We start from the raw sequence: 21,443 nt of genomic DNA on the forward strand, positions 1-21,443 counted from the left end.
TAGAGAGGGGAGAAATATTTCCTCTTCTTGTCTTCCTCTAGATCACATTCCAGGTAGGAACTTGTGAGATTAAAGAAGAACTCACTTTAAAATTTTGCTCTCAGCCAGCTACGAACTTTGCAAAATATTCAAGGGTCAAGATAAAAAGGTGTGAGGACCCACAACCAGAGTTACCAAGGAATATTACTAGCTGATATTGAGAGGCACATTCAAATAATTAATGAAGACTAACAAAACAATTAAACATTTTAGAGAGGCTGTAGGAATTGCCAAAAGTCTGGAATAATTAAAACTGAATTATTACTGTTTGCACGGTCACAGTGCCAAGCTGTGATAATCCTTAAATCCTTACACTGGTCCTCACTGAACAAGATGCAGTCCAGGCACAGAATTTCTAATGCATTGTTCCGGTATCAGTGATACAGTAAATCCGATTATTTTAACTGATCACATCAGTACACTGGTGTTTTAAGCAGCACTATGTGGTTTAACTTCCTCTCAGCTTCCCCTGCCTGAACAACCAGTTTAATTAGGTCACTCCAGTCTAATAGCGATTAAGACTCCCAACTATCGAGAAATACTTTAAAGTACAAGTTCTGTACCACCAAGGAGATATTTTCATCAGTATTAAAGACACATTTTTATCAGTCCTTTCTATTTTGTACTTGAAAAAAAACATTGGTGTTTTACTGGGTTTTGTAACGGAAAGAGCATGTATCTAGATGGGAAAGCATTTGGCTCCTGGTAACATCTCAGAGATGTCTAATTTACCAGACATTTCAGTTGTTCATATAAGACAGTAAAGCTGCTGGGGTTTGTCAATATTCTAGCTATTTTTACTCTTGCCGTGTACCAGGCAAACTATATTTGTACTTTATTCTTCAATCAAAACATGGAGCTAAGCCACAGTGTAAAAAGGAAAGGAAAGGAAAGACTAAAGGCAGCAGCAGGGTACGTGATCCCAAAGCCTTGTGCTTTTGAGCAGCATTTCTGGCACCACTGCAATTCACTTTCTGCAGAGATGGAGTCTCATACACACACATTTTGAAGCCACTTCCACACGTAAAGATCACAACAAATTAAGAAAAAGAAAACCACGATGTCTGACTCTGTCAGAAATGACCACCATTTCTGACTCTGGGGCAGACTTCGAACATGGCCAAACAGGGTGAACTTTTTACTGTTCGTTTCACTTCATAAGCTGATGAAAGGGGAGCATCAGTGCAGTTAAGAGCTGTTTGCTCTCTTTTTGTCAGATCTGGTCACTGTGCTACTGAAAGCTGGGAAAGGACAAAGTCGCATTCTTCCATCCCAACAGATTTTGGCAGGGAGCAATGATGAAGAATGAAGCCATTCATTCCTCCCTTCCAGTTCTTAATTCTAAAAAGATTTCTCTTTTTCACTACAAGAAGACAGATAGCTAGATAAATATTTCCCTATCAAATAAATCAATCAAGATAGATCAATTGCAAGTATAGAACTATGTAAAGATGATGCTGGCTGGCCATCTCTGACCGTTGACAGAAAACAGTTAAAGATTTTTAATTAACAAAGCTGTAGTGAGCAGTTCCCTGGCATCTGACAGCGTCACTTAGAGAGTTCAGGATGCAGCTCTGCCTTCATAAGCGGAAAGCTAATGCTTTTGCCCAATGCATTTTACCAAAACTTTTATGAACTGTTTCTACATAGGAAAGTATCTTATGCACTGGTAAAACTTAAGGCAGATGAGATATGCTAAAATTTGTAATCACACCTTTTCAGAAAGCATCCTGTAATACTGTGTTTATCTGAAGTAAAAGTAAGCTCCAGGATCCAAGCTCATTGCAAGGTTTTAGTGGATATATTGCAGTCCCATTTTGTTCTGTCAGATTATGCCATAAATACTTTTTAATGAGTAAATTAAGAGCAGAACTAGGTGTAGCAGGAGAGCAATAGGTACATTTAGTAACAAAGGCCATAGGCAGAAAAAGTTTTTTTTCTAAAGCAGCTTTCAAAAGCAGGAAACAAGAGTTTTTAGTATTTGTTCTTAGGTCAACCTTTTCAGAACTCATTTCCAAACCATTAATCTTCATCTCTACTCACACCTGGGGGTGCTCATTTGGTGCTCCTGTAAGCTATGTGTCTTTGCAATTTGAAGCATAAAGAATTTAAAGTATACAGAGATGGTCTCTAATCTTTGTCTACCTTTTCAAACAAACACTCCCAAGTGCCCTCTTGGTAAGCTAGATCAAAGACCGGAAAGCTTTATCCAATCTTTAGAACCTGAGGAAAACCACTGATGATCTACCCTTACATTTTCATAATACAATTTGTACTTCCTTCTTGAAAGCTGAAGTCTCTTTTTATTGAATCATAGAGTGGTTTGGGTTGGAAGGGACCTTTACAGGTCACCTAGTCCAACCCCTCTGCAATGAACAGGGACACCTTCAACTAGATCAGGCCACTCAGAGCCCCATCCAATCTGACCTTGAATGTTTCCAGAGATGGGGTATCTACCACCTCCCTGGGCAACCTGTTCCAGTGTTTCACCACCCTAAGCATGAAAAAAATTCTTCCTTATATCTATCTAAACTTCTTTTAGTTTAAAACTCCTTGTCCTATTGCTACAGGCCCTGCTAAAAAGATTTTACCCAAAGCAAGCATCATCTTGGCACACTGTTGATCCATACATCATATATTTCCCAGTTGTACAAAGGTTCTTGCTCTCTAATCACTCCAGTATCCGTAACCTCTAATATGTAAAGTTACTAAGCACCTCGTACGACAGCAGCTGGGTAACTGTGACTGCACTGTAGTGGCAGCTGTCTGTTAGATTAGCTCACTACAGGTATCTTATCTTGCTTACCATATATCAGCCTTGATTTAAAAACCACTAAAACATTTTTGCTCTGTTCTTTTCGTTTAACCAATTAAATGTTTCCCCTCCGCCCCCCGTCTGAACTAAAACAGAGAACAACAGGTAATTCTGAAATAACCTGTGTTCATTTGCTTTAGCTTATGCGGAGGCAGTGTTGCGACATAACAGGGCCTCTAGGCTCCTGACTAATCTTCTTAGAGACTAGGTAATCTTTTCGATGCACTCACCAGGCAGAGGGGTGCACCAGGCATCCCTGACAACAGCGCTTAAAGGGGACATGAGCCAAACTGCCTGAATCACCAAACAAACCAAAGCAGTCTTCTCTCACACAGCAGGGGCAACAAATGCTCAGGAATGGGCTTAGCCCAAACACACACTGCTAAACATCTCTCTGGGCACCTGGTTCATTCTACTATTGAGGGAGCAAGAAAAGTCATAGCTGATTCACTTAAATCCTTGCACCATCCTGCAAGAGAGAGCAGTACAGAAATAACAATTCCAGGTGTTTACTCTCTCAGCTTGTTCAAAATGCAATAAAACACCTAAAGCTTTTACACCACAGGAAGCAGAGTAAGGGAAATCTAAATTCAAAATATTTTAAAGCTCATTAAAAAAAGAATATCCTGCACGGGTGCAGTTGTCTGATAACTGGTCAATCTATGGAAGTTCACTGCTGTTGTAAGGGAGGATCCTGTCCTCTACATCCCTTCTAGCAACACTGCCTTTTTTCATTATGGCTCTGCCATTTCCTTAACTCCTCCCATGAACCTATTTAATTCACTATTTAACAACTTAAAACCAAACCAAACAAAAAATAATAAAACTCCAATACCTTAACAAAAAGTTCAAAACATAAAAGGAAAAAAAATACTTTGTTTGCCATTTTGTAGGCTACATTGGTTCACTGAAACAGGCAATGATTCTTGGAGGTGACAGAAGAGAGAAAGAAGCCAGGGAAGGAAGAACAGAGGAGCAAGGGAGAAGACAGCCCTCACCCCGTCCAGGGCACTGAAGCTCATACTTTTGGCTCATCTGCCTGTGAAAATGCAACCTCACTTGCTCAAAACCATTTTTAAGAGCACTATATCAAACCACATCACTCCTCTCTATGTAAACACCTGGAGCGTTGACGCCTGCTTCAGAGAGCAGGTAAAAGCTGGCTACTTAACAGGAGGGACAGAACGTGAGCAACTTTGACTCAAAACAAAACCTTGAAACATTGTGGGAAGGTTACCACAAAGGCAACTGAGAAACACCAGGAAAGCAGCTCACCCCCTCAAAACAGAGGGTGAACTATACAACACGGGACAGCTAGTAACTTACAGACACAGGCAACTGAGGGACATTTCAAGCATTTATGCCTTCTACTTCCATTGATTTTAGAATGTTTCACCAAGCTGCAGTCTGCATACGTGCACATGCACCTCTGCCCCGCATCTTTATCTCGTTGCCCTCTCACACACAGGTCTGTATAAAAAAAACCATTTGCATTTCCTTTATTCTCCTCCGATATTACTCATTTGTTTTCTTAAAAATCTAGCCAATAGCCCAAGGTAAGTGGAAGACTTTTCAAAATGATCTGGACAAAACTCAACAACCCTGCCAGAAGGAATGTAGCCCAAGTACCTGCACATTTATGTTTACATTGGGACGCTCAGTTGGCACGGGGCTGCTGTGTTCTATCTCCAACTCTTTCAGTTTTAGGAACGTGTCTTCAAATGCTGAAAAAGACAGAAAAGATATCATCTTTGCTGTGGAGTTATTTGACTTATAACTTTTATTCTTCCTAAACACTAATTATAAGGTTTTAAAGTCATGGAAAAAAGCACAGGGACGCATAAGCTACGTGCTTGACCTTCAATGCAACGTTCAAGCCTACAGATCGTATGTACTTAACCCCAACATTCCGCACTCCTGCAACTTCATTTACCCAGCCATCCTCAGAGTGAACGAGCAAATAAGCTGCCTTCAGCTGAAATGGGGAGAGCTGACTGTTGTCCCAGTGTGGGGAAAATTGTCCTCATGCATATGATCCCAGGGCACATTCAAAATCACTTGTGGATTTTTGTAAGGAAACAACCTCCTAACAGTCTAATCAATTAACTTTGACCCCACACATGATAATAATAGGGAGAAAATCTGTAGCTTGCTTACGATCAGAGTCGGCTTTTTCAGCAGCAGTTTCCTTTGTGCTACGATGAGAGCAACTAACAGCCTCTTCCGAATCTCCTGTTGCCAAGCCAACAACTGGACGGCTGATGGCATCATCAACACAAGTTTCTGGCAACTCTGTGCTGTCTAGCAAATCAACAAGAGGTACACTGCAAAGGCAGAAAGATGGGCAGAGATACGCAGAATCATGTTACCACTCTTCCTGTAACAAGAAAATGCTTTTAAAACACACACACACAGACACACACAGAGACACACACACAAATTTATTTTATCAAGCTGTCTTCTGGTAACCATGCACGTTCTGTAAAAACTATTTCAGGTAACTAACAGACAATGGTTTTAAATGAAAAAAAACGGGAGAGCAACATTTCATGTGTGTAGAAGTGACTTCATAACAGAACAGGTCCACGCTGCCTGCTGCTTCATCACACAGCAGTGAAAAAAGTGAAAGGAGAAAGAGGGAAGTTTTCATCCATTATCCACTCTTTTTCGAAAAAAAACAAACCTGAAGTTTTTCTAACAAACTCAAGGTACAGGTTAGGATTTTTACACAAGAAACAGAAAAGTTAGGAGGAGGAAAGTTGATCCTGTTCACACAAAGCTATTTGTACAGCACTTCACGCAACACTTGTAAGCAGGACAAAGAGCAGAAGGGTGCACTGCAGAGGTCTGCATTGACACTACATGATGGTTGGGCATACCTATAGCTATTTTCAGTTTTATTAACTTGAGTATAGACATGAATGAAACTTTAGCAGTCACAATACATGAAGGGAAACGCAGCACATACTCTGTGCCCTGTTAGGATCACCTGTTTCACCTCCTCTGCTTTCTAATGGAAATGTCTCCTTTTTATTTTGCCATACCATTTGTATTGACAACGAAAATAGAAAACCAACTACAAAAAAAGCAGTTATATGATGATGCTTATATTGTGCAAATAGTCAGGAATCTCCATCTCTTCAAAGTTCACAAACAGCTGAAGCCATCCTAACTGCATACTGTAACAATAAGGAAACAACAAATGCTGCAGAACATGGTGCTTAATGAGACAACCTATGCACACAAGTGCAGCTTGATCATCGCCCATTTCAATCAACAGTCATACTTACATACAATCTGGTTGCAACATTGGTTTAAGAAGAAAAATCCTATCGCTTGATCCTGTCCCAAATACAAGAACAATGATACCAAGCAAGTACCCACCACAACAGAACTTACCCTTATGCATGGACAGAGATGCATCCTACTCAAAACTTTAGACCACCTTCTTCCTTGTAACTACCAAGGTTAATGCCCCATGTCTCCCTCCAGCCCCTGGAATTTGGAATCGGTACCCTGTGGTCACTAGAGGCTCCAGGAAAAAACTTCTCCCTCCAGCTCAAGCACCCAAAAGAATCCTGCCAAGGTTAAATATATACCTCTGAAACAGATTATAGGATATCATTATTTCAGTGCTAATAATGTATGAATCATCTTAAGACAATTAATTGCTGTGAGGCAAACTGAGGTCACTTGCTTGATTTTCTTAAAGCAGTGGAATAAGAAGCTACTAGCAAAGCAAATAATAGGAAACTCTTCTATCTGCTGTATAGCCTCTCTCCGAACTTCTAAAAGGAAATGGCAAGCAGCTGAGAGTGTTGTAAAGGGGGCATAATGGATATAGAGAATTTCAATAAGTAATGGAGAGGAATAAATGTTCTTTCTAGTCAGGCAACAAAGAGAGAGAGACTGAATTCCGTACCTCACTATCAGAGGATGCCTACACATGAGAGTAATAATGTTTTATAATCTTCATGTGAAGTCAACAATTTTCTTCCTATTTTCTGACAGTTTTCTTTAAAGACCCTCCCAAGTGTTTAATGTGAGAACCAGTATAAGAAGTTCAGGTTTTGCCTGCAGCACAAAGAAGCATGGATGCCATGACATATTGAAGGAACTACGTATAAGCTCCAAAGAACTCCACATAAGAGAGGTGTGGAGCACCAGTAACACTTCTTTGTGCTGTAATCTTCTAATACTTTCCTTAGCATTGTAGCACGGTGGAGAGAAAGTAAGTAAAAAATGTAATTTACCTTCATTAGAAAACTGCTAGGATAATCACACCAGCCTTCCCTAGGACAACTGCATTACCATTTCCTAGACAGAAAAGAGTTGCTTCAAAGACCTGCCCGCTAAAGATAAGGGCGGTCTTGAAATCTGGTGGCCTATTCGAGTGGCACACTCAATGCCTAGTGCTACTCCAAAAGCAGTGTACCACTTACATGATCGTGAGGAAAGTTCATAGAAAACCTTATTGCCTTTCATGCCACAGGATGGAACACTGGGTGAGGTAGCAAGGACAACTGGGATGAGTCCCTGCAGCTTAAACCCTGCATCACAGCAGAGCCTCAGAGAAAATACAGAAATTTTAGGCAGGCTCAAGAGAAGACTCCTAAACCAAGATTCAAGTAGGAACTGATCCCATTTTGCCTTCAGACCCACTGGAACACCTACTCAGCCACCCTGAGACAGGCAGTCACAAGAGGAAAGTCATACTAGGGAGACTCTCAGCCACTGAAATTTGCAGGCACAAAAGACAGTTTCCCTGAAGAGCATTACATTGTTCAAGGCCACCCAGATTCTTCACCATCTTCTGAGCACAAGCAGGAAGTCTGCCATGCAGGCTTCATAAATGGCCAGGCTATGGAAGCAAAAAGCACATTATACGATTTTCATCACTGCATAGAATTTCTGACTTCTCGTGCAAAACACTGATGAACTGTCATACCAATCATAAGGGAAATAATAGAAGGCTTCCCAGGAAAATCAGGACTTCTATGACAGTCAGTGTGTAGTACTCAAGAATGAAATGAGCTTTCTACATTCCTGTATTTACCCACATACAAAGGAATATTCAAACTTTCCATAGTAGTAAGTGCCAGGCTTTGTGTCTCTGGAATCAACTTCAATCCACGTATATTCTCAGGGAAAAGCTGCTAAATGATACCAGGAATTCAAGCCATGCAAATAATTATGAATCTAGGAATAATCAAAGGCTTTTAGTGCATGGGAAGATTTGTCAACCCATTAATAAATCACAGAGAAACTGTTACATGCTCAGGGAACTCCCACAGTTAAGGGAGTTAGCTACTGCCTTATTTCTTTTTCTCCATCTGACAACATATTGCTATCAGTGTGTCACATGGAGCACACACCCCATAATGTGACTGAGAAAGCTCAGTTACAAAGAGTACACTTTAATTTCTTAGTTGCAAAACAAAACAATACCTCATTCTAATTTGTGAACTACAATCTGGAAATACAGTAACTACCAGAGTCCGCTGCAAAAGAAAATTCTTTTGCAAGTAATGTAACTTGAAATAGCATGGAACACCAGGCAATCTAATTTATCTTTTCAAACTGGCAGTGACACAGAATAGTTTCTCACACTGACTCTGCACAGTAGTACCACACTATGAAATTCTTTGTTCATTCCCTCATTTGGGGGTATTCAATGTTGTACCTGAAGGCAAGATTAAGCCTGTCACCTTTACAGACTTTTTTTTTCTTTTTTTTGCCTAAACAAAAATGCAAAATATTCAGGAAAAAAAAGAACTTCCTTTTCCTTTTAAAGTGAGGAAAGCACAAGAAAAAATTCCAGAGATGTGTGATCCTACACATGGAGACTGTTCACATGCATTCAGTTTCCAGTCAAGTAAGCAGAGTCCCACATTCCAAGACTTTTGTTGTCTCTCATTTGTTTGAAGCTATTTCCAAATCCTGACACATCGTAATATACACGTCAACACTACAGGAAGGGAAACTCCTTTAGGAAAAGGTGCTGGCTGCAAAACCTTTGTGGGTATTAAGCAAAGATCTGTCACCACCATACTGTTTAGAAAGACATCCATGTGTTTCCTCAATGCTATTCCTACAGCACATGACCTAGGAGCCAGGTGGTGTTGGTACTAGTGTGGTACAACTTCTCCCATCTGCTATTGAGAGCTGTCACTTACCCTAGTGGAAACCATGATAATAATTCTCCCCAAGTCAATGAAGTCACAGTAAAATAAGCCCAGCACAGAGCAAAATCTAGCCTCAGGATATATACTAGATTCAAAGCCATCTGGCAAAAGCACACAACATATATCATAGTAAAATAAATGAATGTAGATGGATTTCAGGCAACCAGAGTTGCTTCCCTTCCCCTGCATCTGAACTAGTTCTGCTGCCATACAAAAAATTTGCAAATTGGCCACAGTTTTAATTACCAAACTTGCAGTTAATCCCAGGGCACTCTGTGACACTCGGCACACTGCAGGCAGCTGGGATGCCCAGCCCTCTACTCAGCAATGATGAGACACCCTGCGGTGCTGTGCCTTCCTCTGGACTTCCCAAGACAAGAGAGACATTTATGTATTGGAGAGTACAGCAATGGGCCACAAAAACAATAGAAGGTCTGAAGTATCTGACACAAGAAGAGAGGCTGAGAGAGCTAGGACTGTTCAGCCTAGAGAGAAAGCTCAGAAGGATCTTACAATAAAGTGTGTATAAAAATGTGATGGGGGAGAAAAGACAACAGCCAGGCTCTTCTCGAAGGAGCCCAGAGACAGGACAAAAGGCAACGGGCACGAACTGAAACACAGGAGAGTCCACTGAAACACAAGAAAAACAAACCACCCCTCCTTTGCTGTGAGGTTGGCCAAACACCAGACAGGTTGCTCGGAGAGCGTGTGAAATCTCCAACTCCGGAGATAATCAAAACCAGATAGGGCATAGTCCTGAGCAACTAGCTCTACCCGACCCTGCTTTGAGCATGCAGGCGGACTACATGGTCTCCAGAGGCATCATCCAACCCCAATTACTCTTTAATTCTATGATAGCAACACAAAACTTCACTGATAGCTGAGGAGTCAGCCAGTGGCCTGACCACTACACAAGTACACCTGAAATTAAAACTCCGCAATAAAACAGTGACATGTTATTGTTACAAGGTTCTTGCATTTTATATACAAAACTACCCCAAATTGCCCCACTCACACTAGTGACTTATTCTCCTTCACCTACACAGAAATTACACAATATTTTGAAGTTAAAACACCTGTTTTTGTTTGCATACTCTTATGCAACTTTATGAATAAGACAAAAAAAGGTTTGTTTCACTTCAGAAGTTTACAACATCCACCTTGCAAAATCCAAACCTAAACACAGCATGGCAGCTTGCTGTGGTTGCTTCTGTACATCCCACAGATCTTTAATATGTAGCTTGCGCATCCTGTGTTTTTTATTTTTAAGCAAAGTTGTAAAAGAGAGGCTCACACTTCAGCAGGAATCGCTTTCCCCCTGTCATATGCAAGGGTGAGGAGGCCAAAATATCTCAGGCAACATTAAGTTCTGTCCTGGATGAGACTTCTTGGTTCTTCAAGGCTGGATATCTGAAAACAATGGTTGTGTATTTCTGGGCTCTGTGGCAACTTGAAACTTATTCAAATAATCTGAAAGTCATTCAATCATCTTCTTTATCCAAAAAAGTGATTTTTAAAAGCACTCTACCACATCGTTCCTCTTTTTTTAAAATAAGAAAAGAACATCGCAATTGAGCTGCAGATAACTTCAGCAAACACAGAATGTTCAAGGGTAAAGGTAGTTCTGCACCTTGCTAAAGGCCCCCAAGAACACCAATGAGCCATGAAGCTGGAGTCTTAACCTCTGGCTTAACAATTAACCTCATGAATCATTCGGTAACGCTGGGGTTTGTCAGGAAATATTTCTGTTCCATTTCAACAGAAGCACAGCAGCAAAAAGAATTTTTTTCTAGAAAGCAAAAAAATTACTCTTTGCCTTTTCAAGAGTTCTGATAATTTTATTTGTAAAAAATTAAAAGAATTCTAATCCATTTCTAAACAATATTTTTCCGAAGAGGATCTGTTAAAAAGTTAGTTTTCAGATCAACCACCTATCTTAGATACTGTTAAATAACCATGGTTCAAAGGAGGGGCAGTTAGACCCTTCATCTCTCCAAGATCTTAGAAACCATATTATAAGCCACTGGTTTCACGTGCAGTTTTATTACTAATGTGGCTTCCCGCATGGCTGTCAAAGTTAAACCTAGCTTAAAAAAAACTAAGTCTTTTAATCATTAAGGAAAACCTTAACACAATTAAAAAGATATACATATATATGTATGCTCTTTTTAATTTCAGAGCAACGGGTGGCTTCTGGTCTATACGTTATATTTTCTGTAAAGGCTAAATATCAACAGCACGATACACAGAGCCTTCATAATAAAAGCTTTTTCCCCTCCTCTATGGTCAGCTTTGGGTCCGTTGTCCTCATCCCACAGACAGCTCAAAATGTCATTTCCCAGCCTCTGCTAGAAAGCAGTCTCCAGCTCCAGCAGGGCCCACGTCTCAGAGACTGGTCATGGTGGTTTGGACAGCATAGGTACCAGCACTGCTACGCATTCCCGCATTCTTCACATTGCGCTCATGGACAAATGCAGTGTACTGTCCATCCGCAGCGCAGGTCCTCGCCGGGGCCCACGGGTCCCACAGGCTTCCACCACGTTGACAGCAGTCAGCAGCATCAAAGGGCCTGGATCATTGGGGAGTGGGAGGGGGTACAATTAGTAAACAGGCACGGGTGAGAAAGAGGGTGGAGAAGAAAAAGCAAAGGTAAAGACACGAAGATTGATGTGAAAAGGCAAGGAAAAAGGGCATTGTTGGAAAGTAAATACTGGAGAAAAGAGGCATGCAAGCACATATTATGTATATGAGGACACTGCCAAATAAACCCCTTTTCTGCTCAGTATCATGCACATTTTTGCAGGAGTCTGAAATTACGAGTTAAGCTGCCTCATGTATACACTGTCTACATTTAAATAAAAATCACTCATATTTCAAAGCACTTCACAAAACTGCCCAAGAACCATGTATGTTTTACAGATGGGAGAAAATTATGTGATGGAGGAACAGACCCCCCATGCATACAGCACATTTTATTTGCGTGAAGCTGAAAGGGTTTAAGTGGCAGCTGTAACTGTACACCTGAAATAAGAGTCTATAAGGAACAGCAGTTTTCAAAGTCACTGGAAAATGTGGATTCTAATGCAAGTTAAAAAAAAAAGGAGAGGAAAATAGGAACTCAGAAAAAAGTGAGCATGACTGTGCAGGAGCAAACAGCAGAGCACACGCAAATCCTCCACAATTTAGTTGACTAAGGGACTAAACACTACTGAAGAAGCTCATTGTAGCTATGCTTGACTAACAAAAAAACTTCGTTACAAGAAAAATCATTTTTAAAAAGTTCTTAACACAAACTAAGCCCTTGCTTTCCGATTTTGCATATAAAGGCACAGTGGTTCGTAAATTTTAAATTTTATTTCTCCAAATTAAAACCACAGAAATGCCATACACAGGTATAGCAAATCCATACTATAGTTGGGAAAAAGTCCTTCAAAAGCTAGGAAGAGGAGCAGGGCAAAGCACTCAATACTTTAAACAGTGCTTTGAAAAGTATTTCTGCGCAGAAGCCATTAGACAGGGAGTTGTAAAGCACTTCCAAAACAGCAGGAATAAGCAATTTATTCAAACAACTGAATTTTAAAAGACTTAAAAAAATAGACAATGACCTGCTAACCATTGTCTGTGTTGTACTAGGATCCTTCACTGGGATGTTTTAGGAGAGGCTGTTGCAGGGTACAGTCAGGTATCAAAAAAGTGCTTAGAAAAAAAAAGCACTGGAACTACTCAAGCAAGAAATTCCTAAAACAAATGCATTCCTTCAGCTTATTGTAAAAGTCTCTATTTAATGACCCAAACCTAAACAAAGTGGAAACATTGTTGCTGTTGATCTAGAAGTGTCCTGGACAGACCCCAGCTCAAATTCCATCTTCTCATGTTCCAGAAAGCCTGGTTAAACACTCCCAGCCCTGCCAGGACAGCCAAGCAGCCAGAGCATGAGTTGGAAGATCACACTTGTTAATGCAGGGAAGCAGAAAAGCATGCAGGATTCACAACAGCGCTAAATGATTAACGCTCAGGGTTAGTCCTCCTTTAGAAAAGAGAGAGGATTTGTATAAAGTTCACACATGGGTAAATTAAGTCCTTTGGTTTTTGTGAAATATGCTGAGGAAGTGACCCACGAATACCAAAGGCTCCAAACCTCAACAGTTTGTTACATTATTTTCCCATTTCTCTAATTCAAGTGGTTAAGTGAAAGCTACATCCATTAGCAAGCAAAAAAAATTCCACAATAAGGAAAATAAGGAAAAAATTCCTGCCCCATCTTAGCACAGAGGCAGCTTTCTGAGAGAAGAATAAAGGTAGAAAGACACTGATTTTGTGCCTTGCGGCTAATATTCCAGGTCATTTTCAGACTATGCAGACCAATGCAGTTTTCCTATACTGGTAGTTTTACAGGAATGGAGCAAAGAAAAAAAAACTAAAAACACTAAAAGCCTTCCTGTCTGGCAAAGTACTTTCTACAATCTGGCACAATTGCTGTTGGCAGCTGCAGCATTAACATTTTAAATTGAAGGAAACAGTACCATTAGGAAGGGATCTAAGCTGCAAGGTAGCCAACACAGGCACCTGCCAAGCAGGGCACAGACACTCATGAGGTCGGGACCTTACTTCTAAACCCCTTCAATCTAACTATCTACTAAATCCCCAGTCCAAAAGATTTTGGTGTTCTCGACAATCCTTGGCAAACTCTCTCTAAAAGAAGACTATTTTTCTGACAGAAAGCAAAGATAATTCATGCAGAAACAGGCCAATTAAAGATAGTAGCAGCTGGAAAGAGATCTTGTTAGCAGCATTGAGACACCAAGAGTTTGAAGGCGCAATAGCCAAGTCACAGCCCCCGCAATAAATACATTTGTTCTGGCAGTTGTATTAACCAAGCCCCACTTCCCATCTGAAACCAGAATGTATCTCAACTACTGACTCAGCTCCAAACTGTTGTCTTCCTACAGCTGGATTTGCCCTTTATTACAGGCAGTACTGTTTCCAGTGAACACATTAAAACCTCTTTGACAGAAGACAAGTGCCTTCAATAATAATAACAACGATATATCTCTAAGAAACATAACAAATATGCAGTACGACCATTATATCCTTGAATAAAACACATCAATTGCCAAGAAACTAATTGTCTTTATGGCATATTGATTTAGGTTACACTCAGGTATACGTTTTGTTCACTCCCACTCTTCTATAGAATGGCTATGCACTGCAGCAGCTGGCACATAAGCTTAGATTCCCTGACAACGTTCAGACAGACAGGCTCAAGTTCTTAACCCTAAAACAGGCATACCAAGACCAAAACTGAAACAGATTTTGCTACAGAGTCCTCTCTGCTTCTGAACAAAATCAGCAGGATTTCAATAAGTGACAGAAGCCTTGCAAATAGCAAGAATGTTGGCACGAATCAGACATCCAACAAGAACTGTTTGGAGCAAGAGTCAAACATTTCCACCAAAAGAAATACCATTTTTTAGCACGCATCTTGCAATTAGACCAAAAGCATAAAAATAAAACCATATTGAGAACGCTGAAGAATAAAGAAACCACCACCTTTCACCCACCACCACGGAAGGAATCGAGCGATCAACAGGATCTCCCCATAGACAAGCACAGATTTCAGATACTAGACAAATCAAGGGCAAAAGAAAGAAAAAACAGCATTGATCATATGTTCCAATTGAAACTTCAATAAAATGCAATGTAGAATTTCCATCCCCCTTATATAATCCAAAATCCATAGCATCTTAAGTCTTTCATCCATAAGATTTAGCAAATTGAAATACATTAAACATTGCACTGTTAGAAACAGATTTTATCTGCTTTCAAGAGATACTGATGCAAAGCAGGTTCATGTGCCTGACAATGGGAGAAGGATCTTTTCCCTTGAGGGCTGAAACTGCCTAGGATAAGAGCTTTTGTGTCCCACTCCATTTCATCCCTACTGCTCCTGGGAATCTCGCAGAAACCAGTGTTACCCTTTCAGGATAAACCATGCCGCCTCTGAAGGCACAAGCAGCTGAAAAAAGCTGAAATGACATGTGCATGAGTAACTGGGTTGATGTATACCAGTGTGTGGTTTGAAACAGCTTTGCAATATAGAATTACTTTAAGAAGAGAAATTCTATGAACTTTTATATTTAAACAAATCATCCTCATTCTGAGATCCATCCAATCCATGAAATAAATACTCTGCATGAAATCAAAGCTCTTATCTTCAGCTTGTGTAATTTTCCTCAAGGTCCCATTCTACCCAAGATAATGAAAAAAAACCAACTTTCCCATTTCAAATGGTTCAAAAGATAATTCACAAGGATATCAAGTTACAAGGTTCTGCATTTTGTTAAGGATGAAGGTAAGTTATTTGGCCCCATGATACCAAGCAAAGGGTTACAAGGAGTATTATGGGAAATTAGAAGGACCCAGCTCTCTCATAGACTTGAAAGTGCTAATTTCAATTTATTAATTTCTTCAGTCCCTGAAATTTTCTTCTGGTTAGCAGTGACTAAGCCTGTTGTTCTCACCTCCCCACACTGCATTTGCAGCAACAGATCAGTTGCATCATCACTGACTTGAGTGTCAACTTACATTAAAGAAGGATTTTAAGCGCAGATAAAAAAACAGCCATTTGAATCATGCATCAGCAAGCAAAATTCATTTCCCAGCAAAGCAGAACATACCACTTCTTGTCCTGCTGGCTGGCTCCTGGGCTCCTTGGGAGATTTTCTATTTCCACTAAGACTGGAGCAGAAGGAACTGCTGTCAGGACAGATAGGTTTGGCTTTGCATTCCAGCTCTTAGGAGAAAGAATATAAACAACTAAGTTACTACACACACATTACTGAAGCAATGATATAGTACACATAGCAAAACATATCACTTCTTAAGCATAAAGGTAAGGCAAGGCTGCTGTCTTCCATTACTTCCACAGCACTGGGTCTCCATGCCCAGCCTTTTCCAGTGGCGCACAGAGGACTGGGATCATAATGAAAACAAGGCTGCTCAAAGATTTCAGTAAAAAGATACAACCTACTATGTCCTTTTTAATTTCATGTGGTAATACTTCCCTTCTGCAGGTAACTTTGCCGTGATGACTGGCACATTTGGACTGCAGGCCATTTGAAACATAACTGCTCCTGAAATAAACAACTACTTTTGCATAGAAGGCAAAATGCTGGGCAGAGCAGCAATCCATCTGTCAGTGGAGACTGAGTATTTTAATGTTAAACAAACCGTAATCCCGTTTCTACCAGTCTGTGACCCTTTCTGATGCACTCTGCACGTGAAATGCTCCAGAAAGCAAGTCAGAGTCTTTTCAAACCCCAAGTCCTTTTTTTGAATATTTAGGAGAGTTACTTCACACTAACATCACTTTTCAGTAAAATAAGGCTTTCTATGAGAAGGCAGGTGCCTTCCATTTCCTCCTCAAACTCAGAAAAAATCCGGATTTTACGCTAACAATGTATTCTTTAATTTAAAAGTGCATTCCCCTCTTTCAGAAAGAAAAAATAATGTAACCAAGAATCAACCCAGGTGCTGATGAACTGCACCCTTTTTTTTTTTTTTAATGTTGCTTAGCATATAGAGTTCATGTGCTTTAGATAACAACTCTGTGAAAATCTGTTCTATAAATAGCATAGTTTCTACAGTATTGAGGCATGGGGTATCTTCCTGACTCCAGTTAAATTAACCAATTATCTTGCTTGTAAAATACTAGTTATTTCTTGGCATGCAATTTAGTAATTAACTGTTTGTAACTATCAATCACTGGATTTTAAGAATGAATAAAATCCTCAAAATCTTTTGAAACACATGGAATCTGCCCTTAAGAAAGGCAGAGAATTCTTACTTGTGATCCATTCGTTTGGTTGATAACAGCATTGTTTGCAGTACTGAAAGACAAAAAGAATTTAAATCACAATCAGACCAACAAATTATTTTGGCAGGCTGGCAGAACTGCAAGGATTTTCAGAAAGAAACAGTGTCTAATGAAGAACTTAACTGTTCTCAAAAGAAAAACTTATGTTTTATATCAACTGCCTCTTTCTAGGTAACTACAAGTATTGAATTATTTCTGTCTGTTCAAGCTGTAGTTTATGTGTAATTCATCTGTTTATTCCTCTTCTTTCCTAAAACAGTTCAGTTTGGAAAGTCTTCCTGATTCAGCAGTGAGGCAGGGCACTTGTGAAGCAAACAAAAGCAAAATGTGACACTGTCAAAAACTCACCCACATGCTGTAGATACCACGCTTGTTCCATTACTAAGGCTCTTCAGATATGAAGAGTCAGATTTGAAGAGTCACATCACAAAGTTTATCAGAAAAATTCATGAGTTTCTTCTGCACACAGCCTCTAATGGACTGCATTACTGCTTCAGCCCCTTAAAAGCAGCCGTTCCAAATTATGTGCGCAGCAGGTCAGCACAGCACTAATAATAATTTTTTTATTAAATATTTAATGTATTTAATAATTTAAATAAAACCCAAATCCCCATTCCTGATAACTTCTGAATCTGCAGGAGCGATTTCACATTTTCAAGAGACTTAAAAGCATTAACACTCTACATAGTAACTGTGCATTATAAATCTCATGCAAAGCAAACCTTCTTCTCAGACTGTTAAAAAATTATAGAAGTCTGCCACAATCCATTAATCTTTTGATTCTGGACAACAGCTATCCAGCATGGCAAGCTGACAATCAAAAAAGATGAACTATATCTACTTTCAGCAATTCTTTAGAATTATTTTACTTAAATATCATAATGTCAAGACTATACAAGCTGTTCCTTGCCTGCTTCCCAACTTCACATCTTCTCTATTGAGAGAAAGTTGAGGTTACCATAGAGCAGCGCACATGTACCTTCTGGGGAGCACATTCACGTGAGCTTAGTTAACATGAAAGAATGGAACAACATAAATCTTTCATGATGCATTTCAATTAGCAGTGCTCCAGTGCAGAGTTTCAGAAAGGGCATAGATTGCTCTGGAAACTAACATAACAGTGCCACACCTTGGTGCAGATCAGAAGACTGCTGTCTTATCAGAAGGAGAAACTGCAAATTAGGTTTCTCTTCCCACTTTCGGAATGACCTCAGCAGCATGAAACTTGGAGGACGTGACAACACAGCACAATGAGAGTCCTAATTAATCAGATAGTCACATTTTGCATGCAGAAGATCTTAAGTACTTTAATGACACCCAGTTTTGAAAAGTATTTTCCCATTTTATAAAAGGAAAAGACAATACAGAGGGTCAGAGACCTCAACTACTGTAACTGCAGCCTTGTCCACACATTTCCTAGATTCCTCCCCATCTCGTGCAATAATCAACCCAGCTGCTACAAACAGAAAATGAACAGCTGTATTAAGCTTGCTATCTTGAAATATTATTTTGACATTGCTTACCCAGCTCCTAAATGTCTTGATGTTTAACATCTATGAGTATCTACTTTTTAAAATAAATTGGTTGCAATTCATCATTGTAACGTCCACATTACTGGGGCAAAGGACAGAAACCAGAACTGAGTGACGTAATTACCAGGTAATTATTTTTAGCCTGCTTTTTTGCTCTTCCCTTAAGGAAGTGTATAAAAACACTATGATTCAGCTTCATATGAGTATTTTACTTTGTAACAGCAAGTATGAACCAACACCTGCCAGAATAATCTAGATATAGAAATAAAGAACCAAAGGGACTCCCTCTCAACGTTGATCATGAATTCTTTAGCATAAATATATAAAGCTAAATACAGCACACAGAACTACCACTCATATCCAGCAAGAATCATAGCTAGTCACAAACAAACCTCAAGCACTTCTGGCAAAATCTTCTATGTGACAGCAACACAGGATCTTTGCTTTGAACAGTAGGGTTTATATAAAGCAAACAAACAAAAGCCACAGCAAAACCACATTTAAGAGGTTAATGTTCTCTACATGTAACTAATCTTACAACCTCCTTCTGCAGACATGTGCTCAAGTACAGGCGGCAAACATCAAAGAGAAATTTAAATACTGGAATGCACCTTACCTTGTTTCTTCGAGTTTAGCAGCATGTGCTGCAAAAATAAAAAGCGTTAATTAAAATTTAATTTGTAATTAAGTTCAGCTAAATATTAAAATAGCCTAGCACTGCTTAAAAGTAGGCAACTAAAAGAGCAAAAGTTGCATGTATCCCATGTACAATACGTGAAAAATATATTCTAAATTGGAAAAAGAAAATAAAAAAATCTGAGGAGCAAAACAAAAAGTTGGATTTAAGCAAATATCCGAAAGCGCGTGTGCAGGTCACACCTGACCTATGCAAGGGCAGGAATAAGAGACAAGTTATCACATGCTGTCAGGTACTGACAACAGCATGCAACTCTTAAGAACAATAAAAAAAAAATTCAATGACAATTATCTCAAACTTGATTAGTAAACTTCAAATATTATCACTAATATATCACTGTTTCCTGGACCCAAGTTTTCCATCTTCATACCCAGACCAATTAATGCAATATTCATGGGTGTTTTGCCTGCTAGGCAAGCGAAGAGTGACATACTTTGGACACAAGCTTTCTCTGGGTAAAGACACATGGCCTCCCAAATAAGTCAAAGAAAACTTAATTTTGAAAATTCAAGAGAAGGGCAATCAGCTACAGAAGAACTCCCACACAGAACCTTTAAAGGATATAATCATTTGAATCTAACAGTGGATCATACTTCTCAGAACTGAAAGTCTCTTACTTTTCATTTGCAGCGTTCGTCTTGAATACCTCTTGCTAGGCCTTCTTTCAAAGGACGCTGATCTCCTGGCTTTGTTTGTCTTGGTGGTTTGATATTCTGTTTTCCCACTAACAATGCCATTTAAGAGTATAAAATAAATAACTTATTTGTAACGACAGAATACAGATACTGCTAATCAAAACATCACATTTCTATTTTAAATTAATAGCTTAATAATCTTATCTCCATTCTATTAATAAAGACTTAACACCTCAGAAGGTCTTTCATAAAAAAAAGTAGAGTTTTACAAACATTCTAATCTTCACCTCACTTTGCCAAGACAAAAGGCTGAAGAAACATGAAGTTGCTGAAAAAGCACATCTACCCTTTGCATATTTCTGCAGTCACAGTACACACGGCTTGGGAGAAGTTGAAAATTCTACACAAGAGTAAAGCTTACGGTGTATTGCCAGAGGTCAGAGAGAAAAAAGATAATAGGACTGAAAACCAGCATCTAGATGCTCTTGTTTCGAGGCAATTCTTTTTTCCCCAAGTTTGGCCAGACTCTGCCCTGCAGGCAGCAGCAGCCTCGCGTTCTGCTGACTCCTTGGTACTAGCGATCCTTTCTGAAGCAGACTGGATTGTTTTGCTGCAGTTGCTGGAAATGAGAGCAAAGGATAGGCGTGCTGCCCAGAGTCACACCCCACCCCTTTCCATATGTTCTCACAGACTGGTGAGGCAACCTGTAAAGCCCAACTTCACTTCTTTCTTTGCCTTAAACATTTTGTCTGAAGGCTGCCCTTTGTGCGTTTGTTTTGTGGGTGCCAGCAACGAATAGTGGAGGTGGTGCAGCAGCAGATCTTCCCAAGGACGGAGCCTGGAATATCACCTGACGGCCTCGTCTGTGGTGCTGGGTTCAATGCAGGGGAGGTGCAGGAGTGAGCACGGCTCTCCCTCACCTGGCTGAGCTTACAGTCCGGAGCTGCTGCTACAGGCGGAAGGGATGCAGTGGTGGGTGCTGCTCTCCCGACCTCCCTCCACCTGCCCGGGCCAGACCATCCCAAAAGACATGAGGTATTTCCCAAAAGATGGGGGTATTTGCTAGATCCACAAGCCGTCAATTCACCCCTAGGCCCACCAAGAGGGAGACATCCAGCCCACATTTTAAATAATCAGGGAGATTCACTCACTCGCTTAGCCACACTGGCTCGGGGAGAAGAGGAAGAGAAATGGGAATGCTTATTAGAGTGGCTGCACATTAAACGTGGCCACTCAGGGACCAGAGATCTGGTAAAGGAGGCTGGCAGCAGAGGATGGGTTGTGACACGAGAAATGTGTATATTGTGATCTAAATAGGTTGGGATTTATTCCTGTAACTTTGGGAAGTTCCTCCCCCATGCCTCGGCTGTGCACCCCAGTATTTTAGTCTGTTTATGTTTGCCAGAGTCAGAATAAACATTGCTTTTGATCTTCATCCTGAGAGTGACCTTGTTGGCCTCCAGATCACCGCACAGATAAACAAACCCTCAGTCTCCATCCAGTAAGGCCTGGACACGAGCGTGTGGCTCGTGGATCTGAGGTGTGACACAACCGAAAGCATCCTGCAGACCACTCTGGGACCAAAAAACATTCGGAAGTCTACTACGTGCACCAGTAGTGCCTAACATGCACTGAGCATTATCTTAGGGTTCTGTACACTACCA

The 21,443-nt window shown here is 40.2% G+C and overlaps 1 protein-coding gene across 8 annotated transcripts in view; it reads right to left on the minus strand.

Moving 5' to 3' along the window:
* EPB41L5 (erythrocyte membrane protein band 4.1 like 5) overlaps positions 1–21,443 on the minus strand; it is a 57,992-nt gene that overhangs the window by 7,101 nt on the left and 29,448 nt on the right. For 6 of the 8 annotated variants that reach the window (XM_054069718.1, XM_054069720.1, XM_054069719.1 and 3 more), the window contains 6 exons: positions 19,762–19,868; positions 19,064–19,091; positions 16,886–16,928; positions 15,717–15,832; positions 5,012–5,178; positions 4,484–4,578 (listed from right to left, as the gene is read on the minus strand). In XM_054069718.1, the coding sequence (XP_053925693.1) occupies positions 4,484–4,578; positions 5,012–5,178; positions 15,717–15,832; positions 16,886–16,928; positions 19,064–19,091; positions 19,762–19,868 (556 nt within the window). Of the gene's footprint in view, positions 1–4,483; positions 4,579–5,011; positions 5,179–9,913; positions 11,609–14,589; positions 14,663–15,716; positions 15,833–16,885; positions 16,929–19,063; positions 19,092–19,761; positions 19,869–21,443 lie in introns of those variants that run through there. The other 2 variants (XR_008450358.1, XM_054069724.1) reach the window with 2 other exon arrangements.

The sequence above is a fragment of the Cuculus canorus genome, chromosome 6, assembly GCF_017976375.1.
Source record: "Cuculus canorus isolate bCucCan1 chromosome 6, bCucCan1.pri, whole genome shotgun sequence".
Lineage (NCBI taxonomy): Eukaryota > Metazoa > Chordata > Aves > Cuculiformes > Cuculidae > Cuculus > Cuculus canorus.